At 38.1% G+C, this 19738-nt stretch overlaps 1 protein-coding gene across 1 annotated transcript; it reads left to right on the top strand.

Annotated features, from left to right (window-relative positions):
• The first annotated feature begins 5341 nt into the window (after window positions 1-5341).
• Window positions 5342-10492, top strand: cdx1b (caudal type homeobox 1 b). The gene is made up of 3 exons (XM_010903646.4): window positions 5342-5882; window positions 9019-9167; window positions 9800-10492. Exons 1-3 carry the CDS (start codon window positions 5468-5470, stop codon window positions 9992-9994), a joined length of 759 nt encoding a protein of 252 aa, XP_010901948.1. The 5' UTR covers window positions 5342-5467; the 3' UTR covers window positions 9995-10492.
• The last annotated feature ends 9246 nt before the right edge of the window (window positions 10493-19738 follow it).

Here is a 19738-nt window from a genome sequence, read left to right as displayed (position 1 = left end):
CTGCTGTGAGGACAGAATCCCAGGCCAAAGGAGCCAGTTCTGAGAATAATTATTTGCACATTGTTGGCTTACACATTCAGTCTATCACTGTGTTCTAGTAAAACCAATCCTTTGGTTGCTATAACCATGTCAAACAGTATTATATGTTCATAAAAAATTGAAACATTAACATAAAAAAGTAACGCCTTCTTTTTCTGCTACCTTTCCACTTTTGATGTGTATTAAACCAAACAGAACCAATCTGATGCAGACTGAATGAAAAGGGAAGGACCTGTCTTTTTTTGTTCAATAAAACATTGTAAAACATTCTGTTGTAAAAAAAAAGGGTTGCTAGTTTTTGTACTGTTTGCAAGTAGTACATGTTGTTCCACACTGACACCATAGGGGGGAGACAGGGAGCCGTTTACATGGTGCAGATTTTACAGACCGCAGGCATTGACATTTGAAACCTTTTTTCAGTATTCATCATGTACCACACACTTTTAATTTTGAACTTATATGCTCTGGTGGAAAGGGCGGGTTTTTATTTCCAGTACTGAAGACCAGTTTGCCCACAGAGAAAGGGGATTATTTGACAATAGGAAAACTAGTCAATAAATTCATTACATTTTTTATAGTCTGTTTTAATTTATGCATTCATTTAATGTATGTATTTATACAGGGAAATCAAATTGACACCAAGGTCTCTTTTAAATTTCAGCCTAGTACCACAGCAATGTGAACGACATACTGTATATAAAAATATTTATATAAAATATATATGAATCAGGCTCTATATTTTTAAAAGCATAATCAGCAGTTGCCATTAATTTCAGTAGTATAAAATAACCATGCCTCATGAACATATATGCCTTATGAACTTTCCCTACCTACATAAAATGCCTTTTTATACCAAAGTTTCTGATATGAATTATAGAGAGAGATAGATAGATAAATGGATATAGATATATTTAGGTGTTGACCATGTTTAATGACAGGTAAAGCATAGTGTAATAATACACATTATTGAGTGGTAAAGCATAGTGTAATAATACACATTATTGAGTGGTAAAGCAGAGTGTAATAATACACATTATTGAGTGGTAAAGCATGGTGTAATAATACACATTATTGAGTGGTAAAGCATAGTGTAATAATACACATTATTGAGTGGTAAAGCATAGTGTAAAAATACACATTATTGATTGGTAAAGCATAGTGTAATAATACATATTATTGAGTGGCAAAGCAGAGTGTAATAATACACATTATTGAGTGATAAAGCATAGTGTAATAATACACATTATTGAGTGGTAAAGCATAGTGTAATAATACACATTATTGAGTGGTAAAGCATAGTGTAATAATACACATTATTGAGTGATAAAGCATAGTGTAATAATACACATTATTGAGTGGTAAAGCATAGTGTAATAATACACATTATTGAGTGGTAAAGCATAGTGTAATAATACACATTATTGAGTGGTAAAGCATAGTGTAATAATACACATTATTGAGTGGTAAAGCGTAGTGTAATAATAAACATGATTGAGTGATAAAGCATAGTGTAATAATACACATTATTGAGTGATTAGGCATAGTGTAATATTTAACTGTGGACAATAGAGAGATTTAAAAATATAATATAATAATGTACATTAGTGAGTTCTGTTAGAGGTAAAGTATAATGTAATATTTTAATAATGTGCATAAGTGAATGGTTTGGCAAAATGCTATAATGCAATGATAGGACATTGGCGGTAAATCATCTTGTAGTTGCTTAACAATGAAAGTACAAGCAAATCTGCATCTATCTCACAGTGCATTTAACTTATTTGGTAGTAGCTGTTTGTTTCTTGAGTACATAAGATAAGCCTATGAAGAAAGAATTTATGTATTTGAAAATAAGAAGAATATTCAGTGCATAATTGCAGTAATGTGGGTTTAAATAATTTATGGCTTATAATTTAGAGGCACAATCAGCAGTTGCTATTTGGATCTTTGGACATATGAATTAAAGATACATCACTATTCATAAAGAAAACTCAAAACGTATCTCCCCCCCAGAAATTACCCCAATCTTTTCTCAAAAATAAACTTGTTTTGCAGTTATTTTAACATTTGTAATATTAAGTAAACAAATTAAAATAAACTAGTGAGAATGCATTGTTATTATTCTAAATGTTAATTGGTCAATTAAACAGCATCATTTTTCAAATTTTATTTAAAAAACAAATCAAAATCGTCCATTTTATATTAAAAGTCCAGTTTTTCTGGATTTCGAAATATTTTTTATTTTATGAACAATGTCCTAAAATATTAAATAATATCACAGTTAATTTATACACCCAAACCATTCAGTTGTTGCAGTATGCCCTCCAGAATTCCAACACATAAAGCTGCTTAATAAAATACTTTTACACATATTGTGAAGTATTGAAGTATATATTTTTATTTTATATATTTCAGGAATTGTCTTTTTTTTTGGAAAACAACAATGTAAAAGGAGAGAGTTCATGCTGAAAGAGCACGGAGCCGGTTTGAACCCATGCTGCAGCAGGTCGTGTGCACTGGGGGTAACCACTTGAACAGCTGAATCACCCTAGGCCACAATGTGGCTCATATTTAATAGAAAATTACACGGCTGTTCATTTAATATTGTCTAATGAAGATAAAACACTAAATGGTCTAAAAGATATTGCGACATTACTTGCTAAACCACTAATTTAAAAAATAATTAAACTATAACACTTTTAGAAAGATTGTAAAAATATTTTAAGTAAGAACTGGAAACTCTGTGGCTATATTTATTCAAAGTAGGACCACTGAAGTAAATTTTGTATTTGTTTGTATATAATGTCATTGTTCTCACTTCTCTAGTTCCACTGCCTTAATCTAGAGACACTAATTTGTTCACCTGTTGCATTGAGCTGAAACAGTAGAGCAGTCAGCCAGACAGTCAGCCAGCCAACCAGCGAGCCAGCTAGTCAAGACTTCCCTGTCTCCATGACACACAGACCATCCACCCTGACTGTCTCCATGGCACCCTGTGTTGACAAGGAAGTCACAACTAGTTGTGAAGTGTGACCTAACACTTTCAAGTCCCCCCCGTCTGCTTTGAACTTTTTTCTTGTCTTACCTCAGCCCACTTTCATATGATTATTTATTTCTTCCCACCAAAATTAGCTAAATTATCAGTTATTGTGACCAAATGCATATTTACATCCAGATCATGTTATAAATAAGTCATGTTTTGGAGTGAGAGTCACAGAAAACGATCGGCAGACTGGTTGTCTGTGTGAAGCCGTGGAGCTATGGCAAAGAGGGACGCATATATACTGTAAGGGGCGGGAGAGATGGGAGCGTCTTCCCCTGGTCTTTGTGTGGCTCTGTCTTCCCGGAGCCCGGGCAACACTGTCTCAGACAAGGAGCCATGGGGAGCCAGAGCAAGGGCCACTTCCCTGGGCCCTCAGCCTAGCAGAGGAGTCCCCCACCCCCCAAGGGGCCAGACAGAGGTCACCTCACAGTACAATGCTCTCCACACAGCACAGGTTAATACATCAGCCCACACAGAACGAGAGTGAGAAAGCTAGGTGACATGAGAAAACTAGACTGCTGTGGGAGCTGTAAGTATCTGTAGAATGACTCTCACCTGTTCTAGAAAATACTCCTACACAGCGTACAGATCTCCCTGAACAATTACCATAATACTATCTTAACATTAACTGGTCCAAATTGTTGAAACATATTGAAGATGTTGATTACATATTGATATTAATTTTGCATACTTCACAACAGGGGGAAAATAACATTGATATGCTATATTATGCTCTAATTATTTGGAAAATATAGATAAGTCTTTAACTTTGATACTGACATAATTCTACTTACAGACACCTGACATAGAATTCACAAATTATGATTAAAATTGTGTCATTCTGATAGTATGTTTATACTAATGTGTGTGTGTGTGTGTGTGTGTGTGTGTGTGTATGTATATTCATACATGTTGAAGCTGTTATAATAAGCATAAGTGTTATGTTGCAATAGAAAAGTAACATTAAACATAATTTCTTTAGGAGTACCAGGACATTTTGCTTTTTTTAATTTTATTTTGTACACTTTATATTGAATTGCAAAGGCAATTAATGTAAATAAATCAATTGTCCTCGTTTTCAAAAACACCACACTTGGATCCCATCCCAAATTAAACTAAAGTTATTTAATTTTTAAATGTACCAAAAAAATTACTATTACATATATCACCAAAAGAAAAAAAAACAATACGATTCGAAACATGCTATTACATTTTATTATACATAGCTTACCATTTAAAACCACTAAAAACGAAAAACATAAGTAATAATTGGAATATGATGCTATACGTCGTAGTAATTATGTTAATAATTTTAAGAGTCGGATCAGTATTCATTGCAACAGACGAATGACCTGCATAGACATTTTTATCTTTAATTACTGAGTTCACAAAATAGAATGTGTGGACTGATTGAAATTATGCTTTTAAATCTTCTTTCGTTTTATATTCGTTACATTGTAGTGGTACTCTTTACAATGTTCGTTACAGAAAGTCTGTGTTAATTGTCTGACCCTTGTGAAACCCCAAACCTGGATTTTTCTTCACCTGACTGGCTAAATTGTATTTCTAAAAAATACACAAGAGGGGTGACAACCGAAATGCATAAACCGAGTGCACGGAGAGGGCAATGAGTTGTATTAAAATGCAATGGTCCTATTTTCCATGAACCACTTCTTCCTGGTTCAGAGAACGGGGTGAAAAATGGACACAAGACTAGACCGGCATATCACCCCAGACATCTGTTTGATATTCACCGAAATACAGCGGAGCCGCGCTGTCTGTTTCGACACAGAAATATGATAATACGGGAAAATGTTGGCCTATAAAAACATTTGCATATGGTAGCTGACATTTAACATTTCATGTGAATTAATTGGGGGAGCCAATATATGAAAACATTATATTTTAAAATATTTTTGATAGAAGCCTTGGCCCCTTCGGTCCTGGCTACCACGTTCCACGACCTTTCACCATTCTAGTCCATGAGACATTTATGGGAGTTAGTAGGACAATGCAGTGACAGGTTCTCCCATTGGGAAAATCAACATGAACTCATGTTAGTTTCTCCTGTGCGATTTGTAGCATTCTTCTAAATGCCCGGGACGGCTTTGATGCTGGTGCTAGGCTGCCTTTGAAATGCAGGCCCGTCTCTAATGCAAATTGTCCTTGGTGGGATAAGGAGAGGGCGGGAGATGACTGCTATAAAATGTTGACGTCAGCGCGACACCTCCTAACTGGCAGCGTGTCTAGCAAACAAGAAGTTGAAGAGTAGGCTGTAGGTAGACCAGCCAGGTAGAGGAGGCCTTTGCTTAAACAAAAACCTGGGGGTAAGGAGGCAGGATTAACTCAGTGGACGCACACTATGCGCAGGAGTTCCAATACGGAAAGATGTACGTGAGTTATCTTTTGGAGAAGGAACCCAACATGTACCCAAATTCAGTGCGACATCCCAGCATAAACTTAAACCATCAGAATTTTGTGCCGGCACCCCCACAGTATTCGGATTTCACCGGATACCACCCCGTTCACGGGATTAACAATGACCCTCACCACAGTCAGACGGGGACCTGGACGCCCGCTTACCCACCAAGCCGGGACGAATGGTCACCGTATGGACCAGGGACAGGACCGTCCACATCTAATCCAGGACCAATTGGGTATAGCCCCCCCGAGTTCTCTCCAGTACCACAACCCGGGCTTCTTTCCACTTCTATCAACTCATCTGTAGGTCAGCTTTCTCCCAATTCTCAGCGCAGAAACCCTTATGATTGGATGAGGCGGAGCGCACCACCGGCCAATTCAGGTAGGCTACAATGGTGTAAAAAAAGAAAAAAAGAATGAGTGTGTAATACCGTTGTCTGAAATATAAGACACTTTTTCCAAATTAAAGAATCTTAATACCCTAAATATACACACATTATGACGGCGGGTCAAATGTATGGTTGTTGACGGATTTTCTTAAAGCAAATACTCTTAAATAATGAGTCAGCCACTCCTTTGAAAATGCGTGCACCTGTTCACTGAATTCAGGACACTTTCATTAGCTACATTTTCTTAAACTCAGAAATACCCGTCGCTTGATTGTTTGGAGATGATTAATTCGTTCAATTCGACATTGCTATGTTTTTAAATATTATTTGGCGCTGACGAACTTAACCTGGTGCGCGTTCATCAGACGAATTGCTTCTCTCGTGCTCTTTGCCGTGCTTGTGAACTTATGAATCACACCTTGGATGCTGTCATAAATTAGTGGTATTATCGTATGCGTTTTATGGGTATAATATGGCCAATGTAATGTATTTACAAGTTTAGGGTTAACCAGGGTATACATTATAGATGCAATGTATGATGACCTATTGACATAATAAGCGCCCGGTGATCAGTTGCATCAGTAGACTAGTAGGCGGCTAGTGGTTAAGAATAGGTATAATGTGAGTTTGGCTGTAATTTACTGTATTAACATTATCAAATGTCTCTTTAATTTTGTCTGATGTAAGCTTCACAAATATGATATGTTTCGCATATCAAGTGGGCAGTCACATTTCTTTATCAATATCTCACAATATTTTATTATATTTTAGGATTTCTTTCATAATATCAATAGGCATTCCTTAGACTCAGCTGAGACACTGGAAGTAATTAGAATGAAATAGCCTTGGGAAGTTTTACGATATTGTTATGCAAATTAATCTATTGGTTTTCTTCCTGTATGCTGTAACTAGAATTGTTTGCTATGTTGTAATTCTTTGTAAGGCATTATTATGTCTCAAGGCAGGATTACGCTGGGTTCACGCTTTCACTCCACTGGACTAGACCTCATGAGGCCAATATAGGCCTACTAATATGCTTAGTCAAGCAACAACATCACGTTATTTCTATGAAAACTACTGTTCCTAGATTTTTATTAAATTACGTATTATGTATTTTTTATTATGTATTTTATTCGTATGTCTGTATTTGGGTTTGATTTTTCTCATCACCTCCATTTGAATGAAATTTCGGGCATGCATTTTATCTGTGGGCTTAAAAACCACAAAGGGCACATAGAAAATGACAAATTATTTCCGATAAATTATTTACCAACTGATGTAAACTAGTCAGTCTAGACTGGTCAGTTTGGTCTATGGTGAAGGTGTAACTGACCGGTCTAGACTGACCCGTTTACATCAGTTGGTAGAACATGGCAGTTAAAATGCCAGGGCTGTAAGTTCATTTCCCATGTAGGAAAGCAGTGACTACACTTGGAAAGCCCTTCTTGCTGTATAGAAGAACAAACCAGGAATGAATGTGTAGTCAGGGGCTCCCTGGAACCACTAATGATTATAGAGCACAGAGGAGAACTGACTTTGGGGCTGCCATAAATGTCCATTTCAATTTAGCTAATGGGCCTAGTTGTTTCAAAACTAAAAATTTTAACCTGAATTTGTCTTTCCAGTTCATGGTGGACCCAGATAGGGAGTTTTACGGTCCTTGTTATAGATTAACTCTAGAGAAGAGCTCTGTCACTTTATCATACTGGCTGGCAAACTGTTCATTCTCACCAATATCTCATTACCTCCACTGCTAAACCATTTATCTTACCAGCCATCAGTGGCAACGATTACAGAAGTACAGGTCAAACAAAGATTTACACACAGTGAATCAACAATTCCTTACTTATGCAATGTAAATAATGACACTAAACTTTTCACATTTGGATTATGTGTATTTAATGGTTCTTAAATGCTTTTGTTTCATAAAAGTTTGAGCAAGGAAAACTCAAATATTTCTGAGACCACCTTTTCCCCCAGTACAGCATTACCATCGCAGAAGGTAGCCTAGTGGTTAGAGCATCTGACAATCCCAAGCCTGCAAGGTGAAGCATTCTTCTGTCGCTTAGAAATGCAGTAAACCCTACTTTCTCTCAGGATATTCTTTTAAGTGAGAATGTCTTCCCAGTCAACTTAACTGGTAAAATAAAAGAATAGATTAGAAAGCTTTGACTCCTAATGTACATGCTCAAAGTTAGCCCACTGAAGGCCTCGGCATGCGATGGCAAACTGTGTTGTTGTTGGTGATGGTAACCACTCCAATCAGTATGGTGTTTTATTAATGCAGCAATTAACGCAGGTCAACAACACCCCCCGACCCCCCCCCCTCCCCCCCGCCCTATAGACATATGCTACAGACACTGTCTCTTTAGGAGAGGTTCGACCTGTGTCAACATGGCAATTAGAAAACAACAGCCATCGGAGGAGCACTATTACGAATCAGTGGGTGAAGAGGATCAATTTGGGAAACAGCGGCACAGGAGGGGTTGTTCTGTGTTTCAGCCGCCTAATGGCCTGGATAACTGTCTGGTCGTCAGTCCGAGCCTGGTGCCTCCACAGAAGGCCCCTCGCCCTCCTAGCTCAGACATTTTAATCTTTAACTTGGTCGCTGCGGCACTTAGGTTCCACCGTTCACTACAGAGACAATTAAGTGACTTTTGATTTACGGTACCTAATTTAAAAGAAAAAACTCATCCCGAGGCCTTGCTAGTTCATCTGTGTGTGTTTTAGTGAAAGGTTTCAGGTATGAAATGAAGCAGAAACTGCATTTTCGCAGATGTCCGTCTCATCTTCACTCGATCCTCTAATATCGTTTCTTTATGGCATGTATTGTAAGTTAATGTAAAATCTGACATTAGCGGAGAGCCCAGCCCTCCTCTCATTAAAACCAATGTCCTGCATCCTTGTGAGAGGGACTCTTTGAATGACCCTGCTCAGAATCACATCTCAATCTTATGAAAATGTCTGCTCAGCTAGTTTGTGCTCCATATTTGAATAGCAAAGAACATGGATAGGGAAGATATTCTAGCAACAGCTTGCCTGTTAAAGTCCACAGAAAAGTGGTGGTTCTAATCTCTACACAACCAGTATGAAAGTTGACTGATGTGCAGTGCTCCAACTCTGTTGCAGGTGGTAAGACACGAACGAAAGACAAGTATCGAGTTGTGTATACAGATCACCAACGGTTGGAGCTGGAGAAGGAGTTCCACTACAGCCGCTATATCACCATCCGAAGGAAAGCAGAGCTGGCCACCTCCCTCAGCCTCTCAGAACGACAGGTCAGATATAAATGACATGAGAGAGGCCACTGTCTCTGTTCTCTGTCTATTTTTTTTCTCTCTCTCTCTGTGTTTCACAGATTAATATAAATGTCTTTATTGGCATGTGAAAAATGCCCCAAAAGTCTCTCTCTCTCCCTCTCTCCCACTTTCTTTTAGTCAGTTTCTCTAGTAAACACACACATTCACAACCCCTAACCTTAACCTCTGTACCCTAGCCTTTATGCCTAAACTTAACCTAACCATGGATTACATATAGACACACATCAGAGCCAGAGCACAGTCAGTTGCCTTTTTCAGGTCTCAGGCAGCCCTTTAAATTAGAGGCCAAGTTCAGGTGGCCAATGTAGTTCAGCAAGGCAGCTGAGTATTTGGACAACCTACCGATATCTGTGTCCCAGGCTGTCTAGACTTTATTGAAAGGGCTGCTTTTATAGTAGCCTGTCTAAAAAAGCTTGCTCAGTCACAATTGAATGAGCAGTCCACTTACCAAATCCACCCACTGGACCTGGTTTATTCGGCATGCAAAAACCACACATTATCACAGACACTGTCACGACGCACACACTAGAAACATTCTCAAAGGTTTACCAAACTGGCCACTTATCTTTCATATTTTCTGTATCCCACAGGTGAAAATCTGGTTTCAGAATCGACGCGCCAAAGAGAGGAAGGTCAACAAGAAGAAAATGCAACAGCCTCAGCCTGCGTCCACCACGACGCCCACGCCGCCTGGCTCCGGCATGCCGGGCAACATTGGCATGGTGACCAGCAGCAGCGGCCTGGTGTCTCCATCAATTCAAATGACAATCAAAGAAGAATACTGACAAATGGTCTGACAGAAATAGGAGAAATAGACTTTAGAGCGAATCCGACCTGCAACAGAGTCAACAGCTTGAGTAACACACAAGTCCAATGCAGGAGTCAGCAACCCAAAAGAAAGAAGAATAAAGACTCGCTACTGTTTCCTGCGTTTTTTGAGAAAAAAATGTTTTTTTTGAAGAACAATGCAGACTAACGCGAACGTCGGCCGTGCACAGTAGATCGATCGACTGTCACCCACGGCAGCCAATCAAACGGTTCAATGAACGGGTTATGATCAGAACATGACTGCCCGTGTCCTATAGCATAGCGAAAGGTGTTGCTCTGTCTTGTCAGAATGAGAAAAAGAACAGAGAAAGATATAAATATATAAATATAAAACTGCTGTCTTTTACTTTTATCATGACTTCTACTGTTTCTAGTGTTGATATCTCTTCTGCTCTGCTCGTCCCATAGTATAAATACTTGTAAATGGTTATGATTCCATGCAATAATAATGATAATATGTGTATATTTTCTAAGTAATTTGTATTAAAAGCTTTATTGTAAACTTTTGGTCTCATTCTTCATAGTTAGGTTTAAAGCAAATCTTTTACATAAGAAAGCATTTTCTGAAATCTTTCCAAAATATGAATACCTGTCACACAATTTCAGAAGCATCTACGATGTAAAATACTATTTCAATTGATTGAGTGTAGCTTTTGAGCTTACTGAACACAACATACATGTATGCTTTTTAGAGGAATTTAGCGGGACAAAAATTAATTTAAATTAGGAATTACTGGGATAAGCAATTTGATATATGAATTTAGTACACACTTTATCTCTGAATAAATAGGAATTGAAAACTTAAAGAAAACAATGTATTTATTTGTATCATAATGATGTAGAGTTCCAGTCTATTTATTTGTATCATAATGATGTAGAGTTTTTGTTCAACTGTCAGATGCAGTCATAGATAAATGGTACCCTGTGTCAACGGGATGTGCAGGGCCGGTGCCAACTCACCAAGGATCCATGACTGTTTACACTGCCAAAACTGAGTGGCAGGATAAGGCGCGATTGGCTACAGGAGAATAGAAAGGTTTTAACGTCATCTCCACCCCTCTACCCGTTATCACAGCCCGCGACGGGTAGGCGCTCTCCGAAGAGCCTTGTGGTATCTATCTTGCTGCACTGCACGTACAGCTCCGAACTATTTGGCAATCGAGTTACTGAAGGTAGGGTGCGGCGTCCAAAGGGCAATGTGAATAAACAGAGCAGGAGACTCCATCTGCTGAGGAACATCTCCTGACCCCGGAAGAGATTCAGAGCCGTGGGAAGAGATTCAGAGACCCAGGTAGAAGCACTGTGGGGTGGTAAGATTCTAGGGCCTTCTACACTAGACAGGTAGATCCAATAATGACCCAATAATGGTAGCAGGTAATGTTGGAAACTATCTTGAGTGTATCATTAAACATGTGTAATGTGTAATGTGAGCCCCGCCTCACACAACACACACGCTGATAGGAAAATCATATTTTAATTACCGAAGTGTAATTGTAAAGCTGACAGAGGACAATATTTTCTGTTTTAATGTGGTTTGTCTAATACCTGTGAAATAAACCCTCATATTTTGAAAATATAAATATGAATCAAGAACCTTTGACTCAGCAATCTCCTGTCAGGGAAGGAAATACATTTGAATATCAATCCTTTGTTTTTTGTTTCGAACCAGACTTGACAACTCAATGTGGACTGACACTTGGTCAGGACAAAGCATTTCCTGTTGTGTGTCAGGTCTTGTTTGGACTCCTTGAAATGACAATGGTTTTGACCTTTGACCCTCAGCTCTAAGGTCCGTATTTGCGTCAAACACCACAGGTGGTATCAGTCCATATCAGTGCCCTCCTGAACACCAGGAAGTACCTCCTAATAGCAGCAACCTGAACTTTTGCCTGAATCCACAGCCAGTGACAGCATATCAACAAATGGACTCACTGGTATTGGTAGATGGGTTGGTTTGGCCTGGTTTTAACGTGTTCTTTGTTTCTGATCTTGCCAATTTACACTTGTAAATCTAATTGCAATCAAGACCACTAAGTGTTGCTTTATTATCTATCTAAAAATATACGCACAATCAGAATGTGGACAAGATCAAGACAGAGGACATTTGTTACAGGCTGGTGTAAACGGGGCTCCAGATGAAATGTTTTTGAATTATCTGCCTTCCTTTTAAACACTGATATGACAAAAAAAACCTGATCATGAATACTATATATTCTAATTATCCACCTGTATTTCTAGGCCAGAAAAATACAGCCATCTTCATGTCCAGGTCATTATTAGCATTGTCAGTGAAACAGTGTGATAGCGGATAATGGTTTTCATCATTGGCATGATGTATGGACAGTGGCGGCTCTGAAATTTGAATACAATGGATTGATTTGGATTGATTTAAAAATCTATATTTTTTGTAATGAACAACATTTGTGACAACCCTTTCTCTCCTTCAGTGGTCTCTTTTGCCAGGTAAACACAGAATAATTTGTATAAACAACAGGCTTGCTCTTAGTACTCTGTAGGTTGTAAATTTTATTGTGGGTAATGCTGTAAAAATGTCTTCACCACAGTAACTGGGAAATGTTTGTTGAGACAGTCTGATGCTACGATAGTATCTGAGATGCCTAAAAGCTGCTTATTGAGACAAGTTTAAATACAGCACACCTCCAAAACATACAGGCCAACCAGATTATCAGCCAACAGCCATTAGCGTAGCTTTGCTGTTTAAATATCAAGATGGCCGACCAAAACTAAATTCTCTCTCATATGCCTACAGGAACCAGTGGTTTCCAAATAAAAGAGTAACTGAAAACAAATCCAGACCATTTCTATTCATAATATGCTCAGAGCAGTTACTGCTCATGTGTCCTGCCACTACAGTTGCTAAATCTTCCTTATGGACTAATTTAAACTATAATTTTTGACAGATCATCATGAATCAGAATGAAATATGTTAATGGCCAATCAAAAAGTGAATGTTTTCATAATCTATGTAAACAGACAAATTAATTAGAGCAAATAAAAAGAAACTAAACCGGGCAAATAACTCTAACCACCTTCAATAAAAAACAATTGCCTCTGCAGTGCTCTACTAACTTATATAGCCACGTGTTTATGGGGCAGTTTTACCATAAACTTTCATTTACAATATACTTACTGCCCCCTAATATCCTCTATATTGGTCAGATTTATTCTGAATAAACACGGGAGCTGTAAAGTAATAGTAATCAGAATGGTGTCAATGCAGTAGCTGTCTATAAATGCCAGATATGCTTAAGTGCCCTTGTCAGGTAAACCTTTTAATTGAGTCTACTGGCATTCCATAGCACGCTTCTGCCTCTGGAAATAGAAATGAACACAGTGCATAGGAGAGAAACTGCTGTAGAGCAGTCTCCTGTTCATAAAAAGGTGATAAATTGTAACAAAAATAATATTTCTAAAATGCAGAACGTCATACATTTGCACAAGTTATATTACACCTATCATGACCACCCTATCAGCATGTTTGTGATTGCAGAGTGAGGCCTTAATTAGGATCAGAAACCAAATATACTTGCAGCCTATTAGTCTGTATCAATTAGAGACACAGACAGTGATAACAAATCTCTCTAATCCTCTCCTATCAGGGTAAATAGACTTAATGCTATGTTTTACCTTCACATTGGCCACTTGTTATGATGTAGGTCATGTTCAGAGATGGTCAGAGCTTTGCACAGCATTTTGAAAGTATGACTAAATAAGAAAATGTTAATAATATACATTTTTAAAAAGGTGCTTTGGATGTGGCATCGTGAATGGTCTCCAGTGGCAGCTTTTTGGCATTGCACAGTAAACTCAGTGTTCTGATGTCAGACAGTCATGAAAATGCCTCGTGGCACTTTTGTTGGACTCACATTTTGCCTGGGTAATTAACCTTTGTCTTGTTGATAATTATGACGATTTCGACATGACGTTGCAGAACCCGATCTAAACCAAGTTCATGTTTGGCAACTTTGAAGATATTGGGTCTTTGAGTCACATACTTGTAAAAGATAAATGTTTAACCAATGAAAAGTAAAAAAAAAAAAAAAAAAAAGTAAGCAATCAAGTACATTTGTCAATGCGAAGTCTATACATCCACGGTTGGCATTTTAGATCTAGTGGGAAGATATCAGTGTTCTCACCATATTACAATTTATTATCATAAAAAACATATTGTCTATCGTTGCTTTTACATATATTATTGAGCTCTGTGGACCAAATCCTCACACACCTCATTTGAAATGACTCTTCCGATTTGTTAATGAAAATGTACAATGATGTCTCTATGCAAAAATGCCCTGTCATGTTAACTGGATGACCGCTGTCACCTCTTTCCCAGCGTTTCAAGTGAGGTTGGCTTGTTCAGGTGTGAAGGGTGGCACGTCAGACGTTAAGTGTGACTGGGACACTGAATCTCCAGGTGGAATCCAACCTGTTATGGCTCACAAGTTCCCAGTCGGTCTTTCCCTGATCAAGGACCACAGGACCCAGTTGTGATAAAAAAGAAGAATCCTTCATCTTGTCTCCACTCAGATGTTTTCTTATTTTGTTGTGTATAATTGATCATGTTCTTCATCGTTATGGTCTCCTATGGTTTGACTTGATATTTGTGTTGGCACAGTTTAAACTGTGATGATAGTCCCATAATCCTTGCACTTGGAAACAGAGACTGATATGAAGAACTTTCCATATACAAATGTTGTAAAAGTCTGATGACTCTATATCTACTCTTAAATCTACTAAATAAATGTATGCTAACTGGATGTGTACTGTTGATGTCACACATCATTTGGGAGTTCCTAGTGTACTAGAAGTACATAATGGGGTACATGTTTTAGTCTACCTCGTGAGCTGGAGTTCCTCCTCTGACATGGTGTCAAAGTTCACACCGCATCACTAAGCTGGCCTGGTCAGTCACACTTCACAGCTCACAAGGCCCAGAGGAACAGTGATACTACAAGTACCTTCTACTCTAGGAGACAATGGCGGGAACGTAACACAACATTCATACATGATGATTAGCATTGCTGATCTCCCTATACTCTGGCTTTGTCTTTCTGTTGAAGTTTTTGAAGGATGTCTGTGAATATGGGCTAACATCAGGCCTGAGCTGTCATTCTAGTGTGAACTGGCCCTAACATGTCTGTACCCAAGGCATGTCAGAGCTGGTACTGGCGGTTTAAAATATTTCAAATCTGCTGAAAATGGCATATATGGATTTGTTCAACATAATTTGGGTTAAGGCCTGATTGAGCCCTTACATACTTCAATGAAGTCTAAAAATGTACAAATACATTGTTTTTATTTGACCCCAAAGTACAATTTGGGTTCCAGTGTAATTCATGTGTTGTTTTTTTGCCATTTGATATGGCATCAGCCGGTCCTTTGACAAAGACAAGCCTGTGATAAGTAGCCTTTGAGGTTGTTATGTTTTACTACCGATTGTTAATCAGTTTCTGAGACCTCAACAATAGGCTACCGCTGCTTTTGATTTGACTATAAAGGAGTGTTTCTGTAAACTACCAAACTAGCCTGAGGTCAAGGCTCTGTCATTGACTCCTCCTCAATCAGGTTAAGAAAAATGGTGCAAAGTGGCCGAATACAAGCAAGTGTCATATTTCACATGTTTGCCTAGAAATTAGCCATTGTCAATAAGACAGAGGGGGCCCAGATATTCTGGGAAAAGCACATCACCTATTACAAGGCAAATACAGATAAGAAGTAAAAGAACAGATTTACAGTAAGCAAATATGACTGTTGTGGCCCCTGCAAACTCCTGACAACTTGAGTTTTGCGGAGTGAAATATCTTCCATTCCAAATAACGAAGAAGTCGCTCTGAATGCTTATGTTTTTACATCTTTCTCTTTCGTAGGGCAAATCTGTTGGAAGAACTGCTTATTTAAAGTAAATGTATTTATTCCAGCCTTCCTGGCATGCTAACAGGTGAGCAATGCTGAGCAGATGTGAGGACAGAGCTCTGATCTATGCGGCTGGCTGGCAGGAGGACTTTTATGGCCCCTTAGTCCGCTAATTAACCACATTAACAGGCCTTTAATAGCTGGCCCTGACTTGCCCTCTGTCACTGAGCTGCCCAGTAATCCATGCACAGCCGCACCACACACAGCCATATTTGAGGAACTGAGGTTATATCTGTCTATGGTAATAATTAACCAACCAATTATCAACCCTCTAATGACCTTCCCTGATATTCTTCCTCCTCTTTTTATCTGACCGTTATTGTTGCGTCTTCATCCACTTTTACAGATCCCATGGAGCTGTGGAGTTGTTGTCATAACAATTGTATTAAAAAAGGACGAAAAGTGGAAAAGCCGGAATCCTGCAGCTTTTTGCTGAGCCAGCAAATCCAGCCAAGTCCAGTGACTCATGACTTTTACAAGCTGCACTCCTTATATCAAGTGATATGCTTCTACTGAAGAGACACTTACTGGCATCACCTCCCATCTGGCTGATAGAATGGTCTCAGTGGATTTCATTCCTATCTTAAGGCCTCAAGGGGGAATTCTATTGTGCCTATTGTGAATCCATTCAAATATAAAATACATAGGAAAAATCTATATGTTTCAAGATGAAACAAAGTAGGTTTTTTTTTTTTTAACTCCCCCCGAGACACTCAGAAGGCAGGTTCCTGATCAGGGATCAGAAATGTTTTATGCTAACCCTGAATCAATTAGGTTTTATTTTCCAGCCAGAGGGCAGATTCCCTTGTTTTTCTACCTTGTTGTCTTGAGGATTCGAAGGAGAAATCTCTAGCCTATAATAGTTGCCAAGCCTGGCACAGCAGGTGTTAAAGGAACACCCAGAACTATATTTTATTGTATTATGTCTTGTCAATACCACATGCTAGTATTGATGAGAAATGAAAAAATAACTGTCTTGGGGATGTTCTCTTTAGCATTTGTTTATCAATCCAGTAAATGTGGAGGACTAAAGATGGTGCATCACACAATATCCTTCTATATTATTTTGTTTTTTAAAATGTTATTTCATCCACTGCAATGGAAGGTGAGCTCATTCTCTTGCGAACAACTATAATTGAGCTTGTAGACACCTGACTAACCACAAGGAGGCACTAGAGCTCTGCAAGGTGAGGCCATCCTATCCGACCTCCCTTCCACCTGCCCTGGCAAATGTACAAAATTGGCGTTATTAGCGTTGTACTTCTTGCAAGAAGTGACTAATTCTATGCTGCAGTAGAAAGTTAGTAAATAAAATTAGTTGTTTTACCTGCAAATATTTTGTTTTATTTCAACCAATCGAAAATGTACTGACCTATTTTAGCCGATTGGTCTACACTGTAAATTCTGGCAAATTGAGGGAGTCATGGAGTATAGAGAAGACAACGTTTACACTCTAAGTGGGGCTTCACCAGTTCATTCTAATGCAACTAGTTCTCAATAATAGACCTGCCTCATCTTAATGACTGATTATTGACATACTAACAGTTACACCGCTGTCAATAATTTGATACAGCATTTCCTGACTCCAAAAATATCAGTAGTTTGTTTGTTTCCATTATCCATGCTCCTGCAAGTTTCCATCAGCTCTTATATAAGTAGACAGATGAGGCGTGGTAGTGTTCGTATTGTTGATGACTCCGTAGTCTCACTAAGCAGGTGCCAGGGACAATCTAGCTCTGGTCAACATGCTTTTGCAGGCATCAGCTTGGACAGGCAGGGACATGGAAGCCAAAGCGAATGCGAAAGTCAGGTGCAAATCAACAGAACGCTTTATGACTACGTGGGAGAAACATACCTGGAGGAGGTGAGATGCAATAAAAGTTAATCATTTTTTTACTCAGGTTACAAGCAAAAAGAGAATACTTTTCACACTGTGTCACAGCACTCCACTTCATATGTTTTCACATGGTGTTATAAATATTCAATGTGTCAATATGTGTTTTAATATTTTTTTAATATTTCAAACACCTGACTACGGAACTATTTATGTTATAGTATTCTATGGTAAAAAAAAAAACAAAAAAACATTTCTTCCACATGTCTCATTTATAATAATTGGCATTGTTAATACAAATTAATGAAATTAATAATATCAATACTATATTACATGGTAAGAACAAATTCTCATAATACAATTGCTCAGAGAAATACAGTTTGTTATCAGTAACAATAAAACCTAAAACAAAAATAAATGGGCAACATCCTCCCTTGTGAAGATGATGATGGTGAGCCTTTTTCTAAAGCATCCTGACATCCAGCACCCGATGACCAATAGAAACAATTTTTGTATTTTTTATGTTTTGCCCATCATTGTCAAGAATGCCAATATCATCAATAGTCTGTACAGTTAATGATAAAATGCTGCTATCCCATTTTGTTTAACAACCTTTTATTGTACGGAAATGTTTACAATACTCATGTTTATTATTTGTTCATAAACTTGGAATCTTACTACTATACATCTGACATTTTGAATGCAATCTGGCTTTCAAAGACTGAGACCGAATCCACTTCTTGTCTTTAATCCAGTGTATTGCTGGGTATAGAAACATTGCCACAACATTGTGTTGAGGTACAGTCGTGCAGGGTCAGAGTTTCCCGTGGATAGCCCTGGTGCCCTTTGTATGATGCCCTGTCACTGTTCCTGTGTCACTTCCCCATTGGAACTAGTGGCTGTTCAAATGCAGGGATCAAAGAACTTCCTAGCCCTTGATGGCAGGATGATCTGTCTGAGCTCTGTCCCCATCTCCAACTCCTGCTCTCCACCCACATACCTGACCCTCATGGAGAGTTACTGCATTGGATGTGAACCAACCCCAAGACAATGCATCACCTCCCTTCAGGATTTTGTGTAAAATTGTTGTAGAACCATTCTAAGAATAAAATTGTATAGTTTGAGCGTAAATGAGCCAAAGTACACAATTCTAAAGTTTATATCGCCTTACATTTGAATGCCTTATGTTACTACAATATTCTTGTATCATAGTAAGCATTCCTGAAAGGATACGGAAGGTTAAAGATTGAACAAGCTTCATGACAGTCACCTGTAATATGTATTCACTTGGGTTGATAAGAAAACTTTTCAGTTGATTTCTATCACATGCTCAGGATGTGACACGGGTATTGCATAGCAAAAGGTAAATCTGTACAGCGAGACAAATCTTATGTGTGGTTGATGATTGTGATTAACATTACAACCTGATGTTAATATTATGTCACTTGGGAAAGTATTTTCCATTTATTCTACTAGGTAGAAGTTAGTCATCAGTGTTTTTATACAATGTTGATATATTGTGGAAATAATGATGCTCAGGATAATTTTTTATTTGTATTTCATTCAAATTTTTCTAAATTGTATTAAAAAAATTAAATATCTTGAGAGACCACATCCCAGTATAAAAATATTACAGTATACAATGGGATATTGAGAGACCACATCCCAGTATAAAATATTACAGTATACAATGGGATATTGAGAGACCACATCCCAGTATAAAATATTACAGTATACAATGGGATATTAAGAGACCACATCCCAGTATAAAAATAATTCAGTATACAATGAGATATTGAGAGACCACATCTCAGTATAAAATATTACAGTATACAATTGGATATATGAGGACAATATATCACAAAGGATTGTTCTATTCAATGGCCATTTTAATATAACATTTGAATTAACCTTTTATTCGTTGTGATAACAA

The sequence above is a fragment of the Esox lucius genome, chromosome 7 (assembly GCF_011004845.1).
Source record: "Esox lucius isolate fEsoLuc1 chromosome 7, fEsoLuc1.pri, whole genome shotgun sequence".
In the NCBI taxonomy this organism is placed as follows: domain Eukaryota; kingdom Metazoa; phylum Chordata; class Actinopteri; order Esociformes; family Esocidae; genus Esox; species Esox lucius.
Note: the sequence above shows the minus strand (reverse complement) of the source record. Positions and strands in the feature narration are given on the sequence as shown.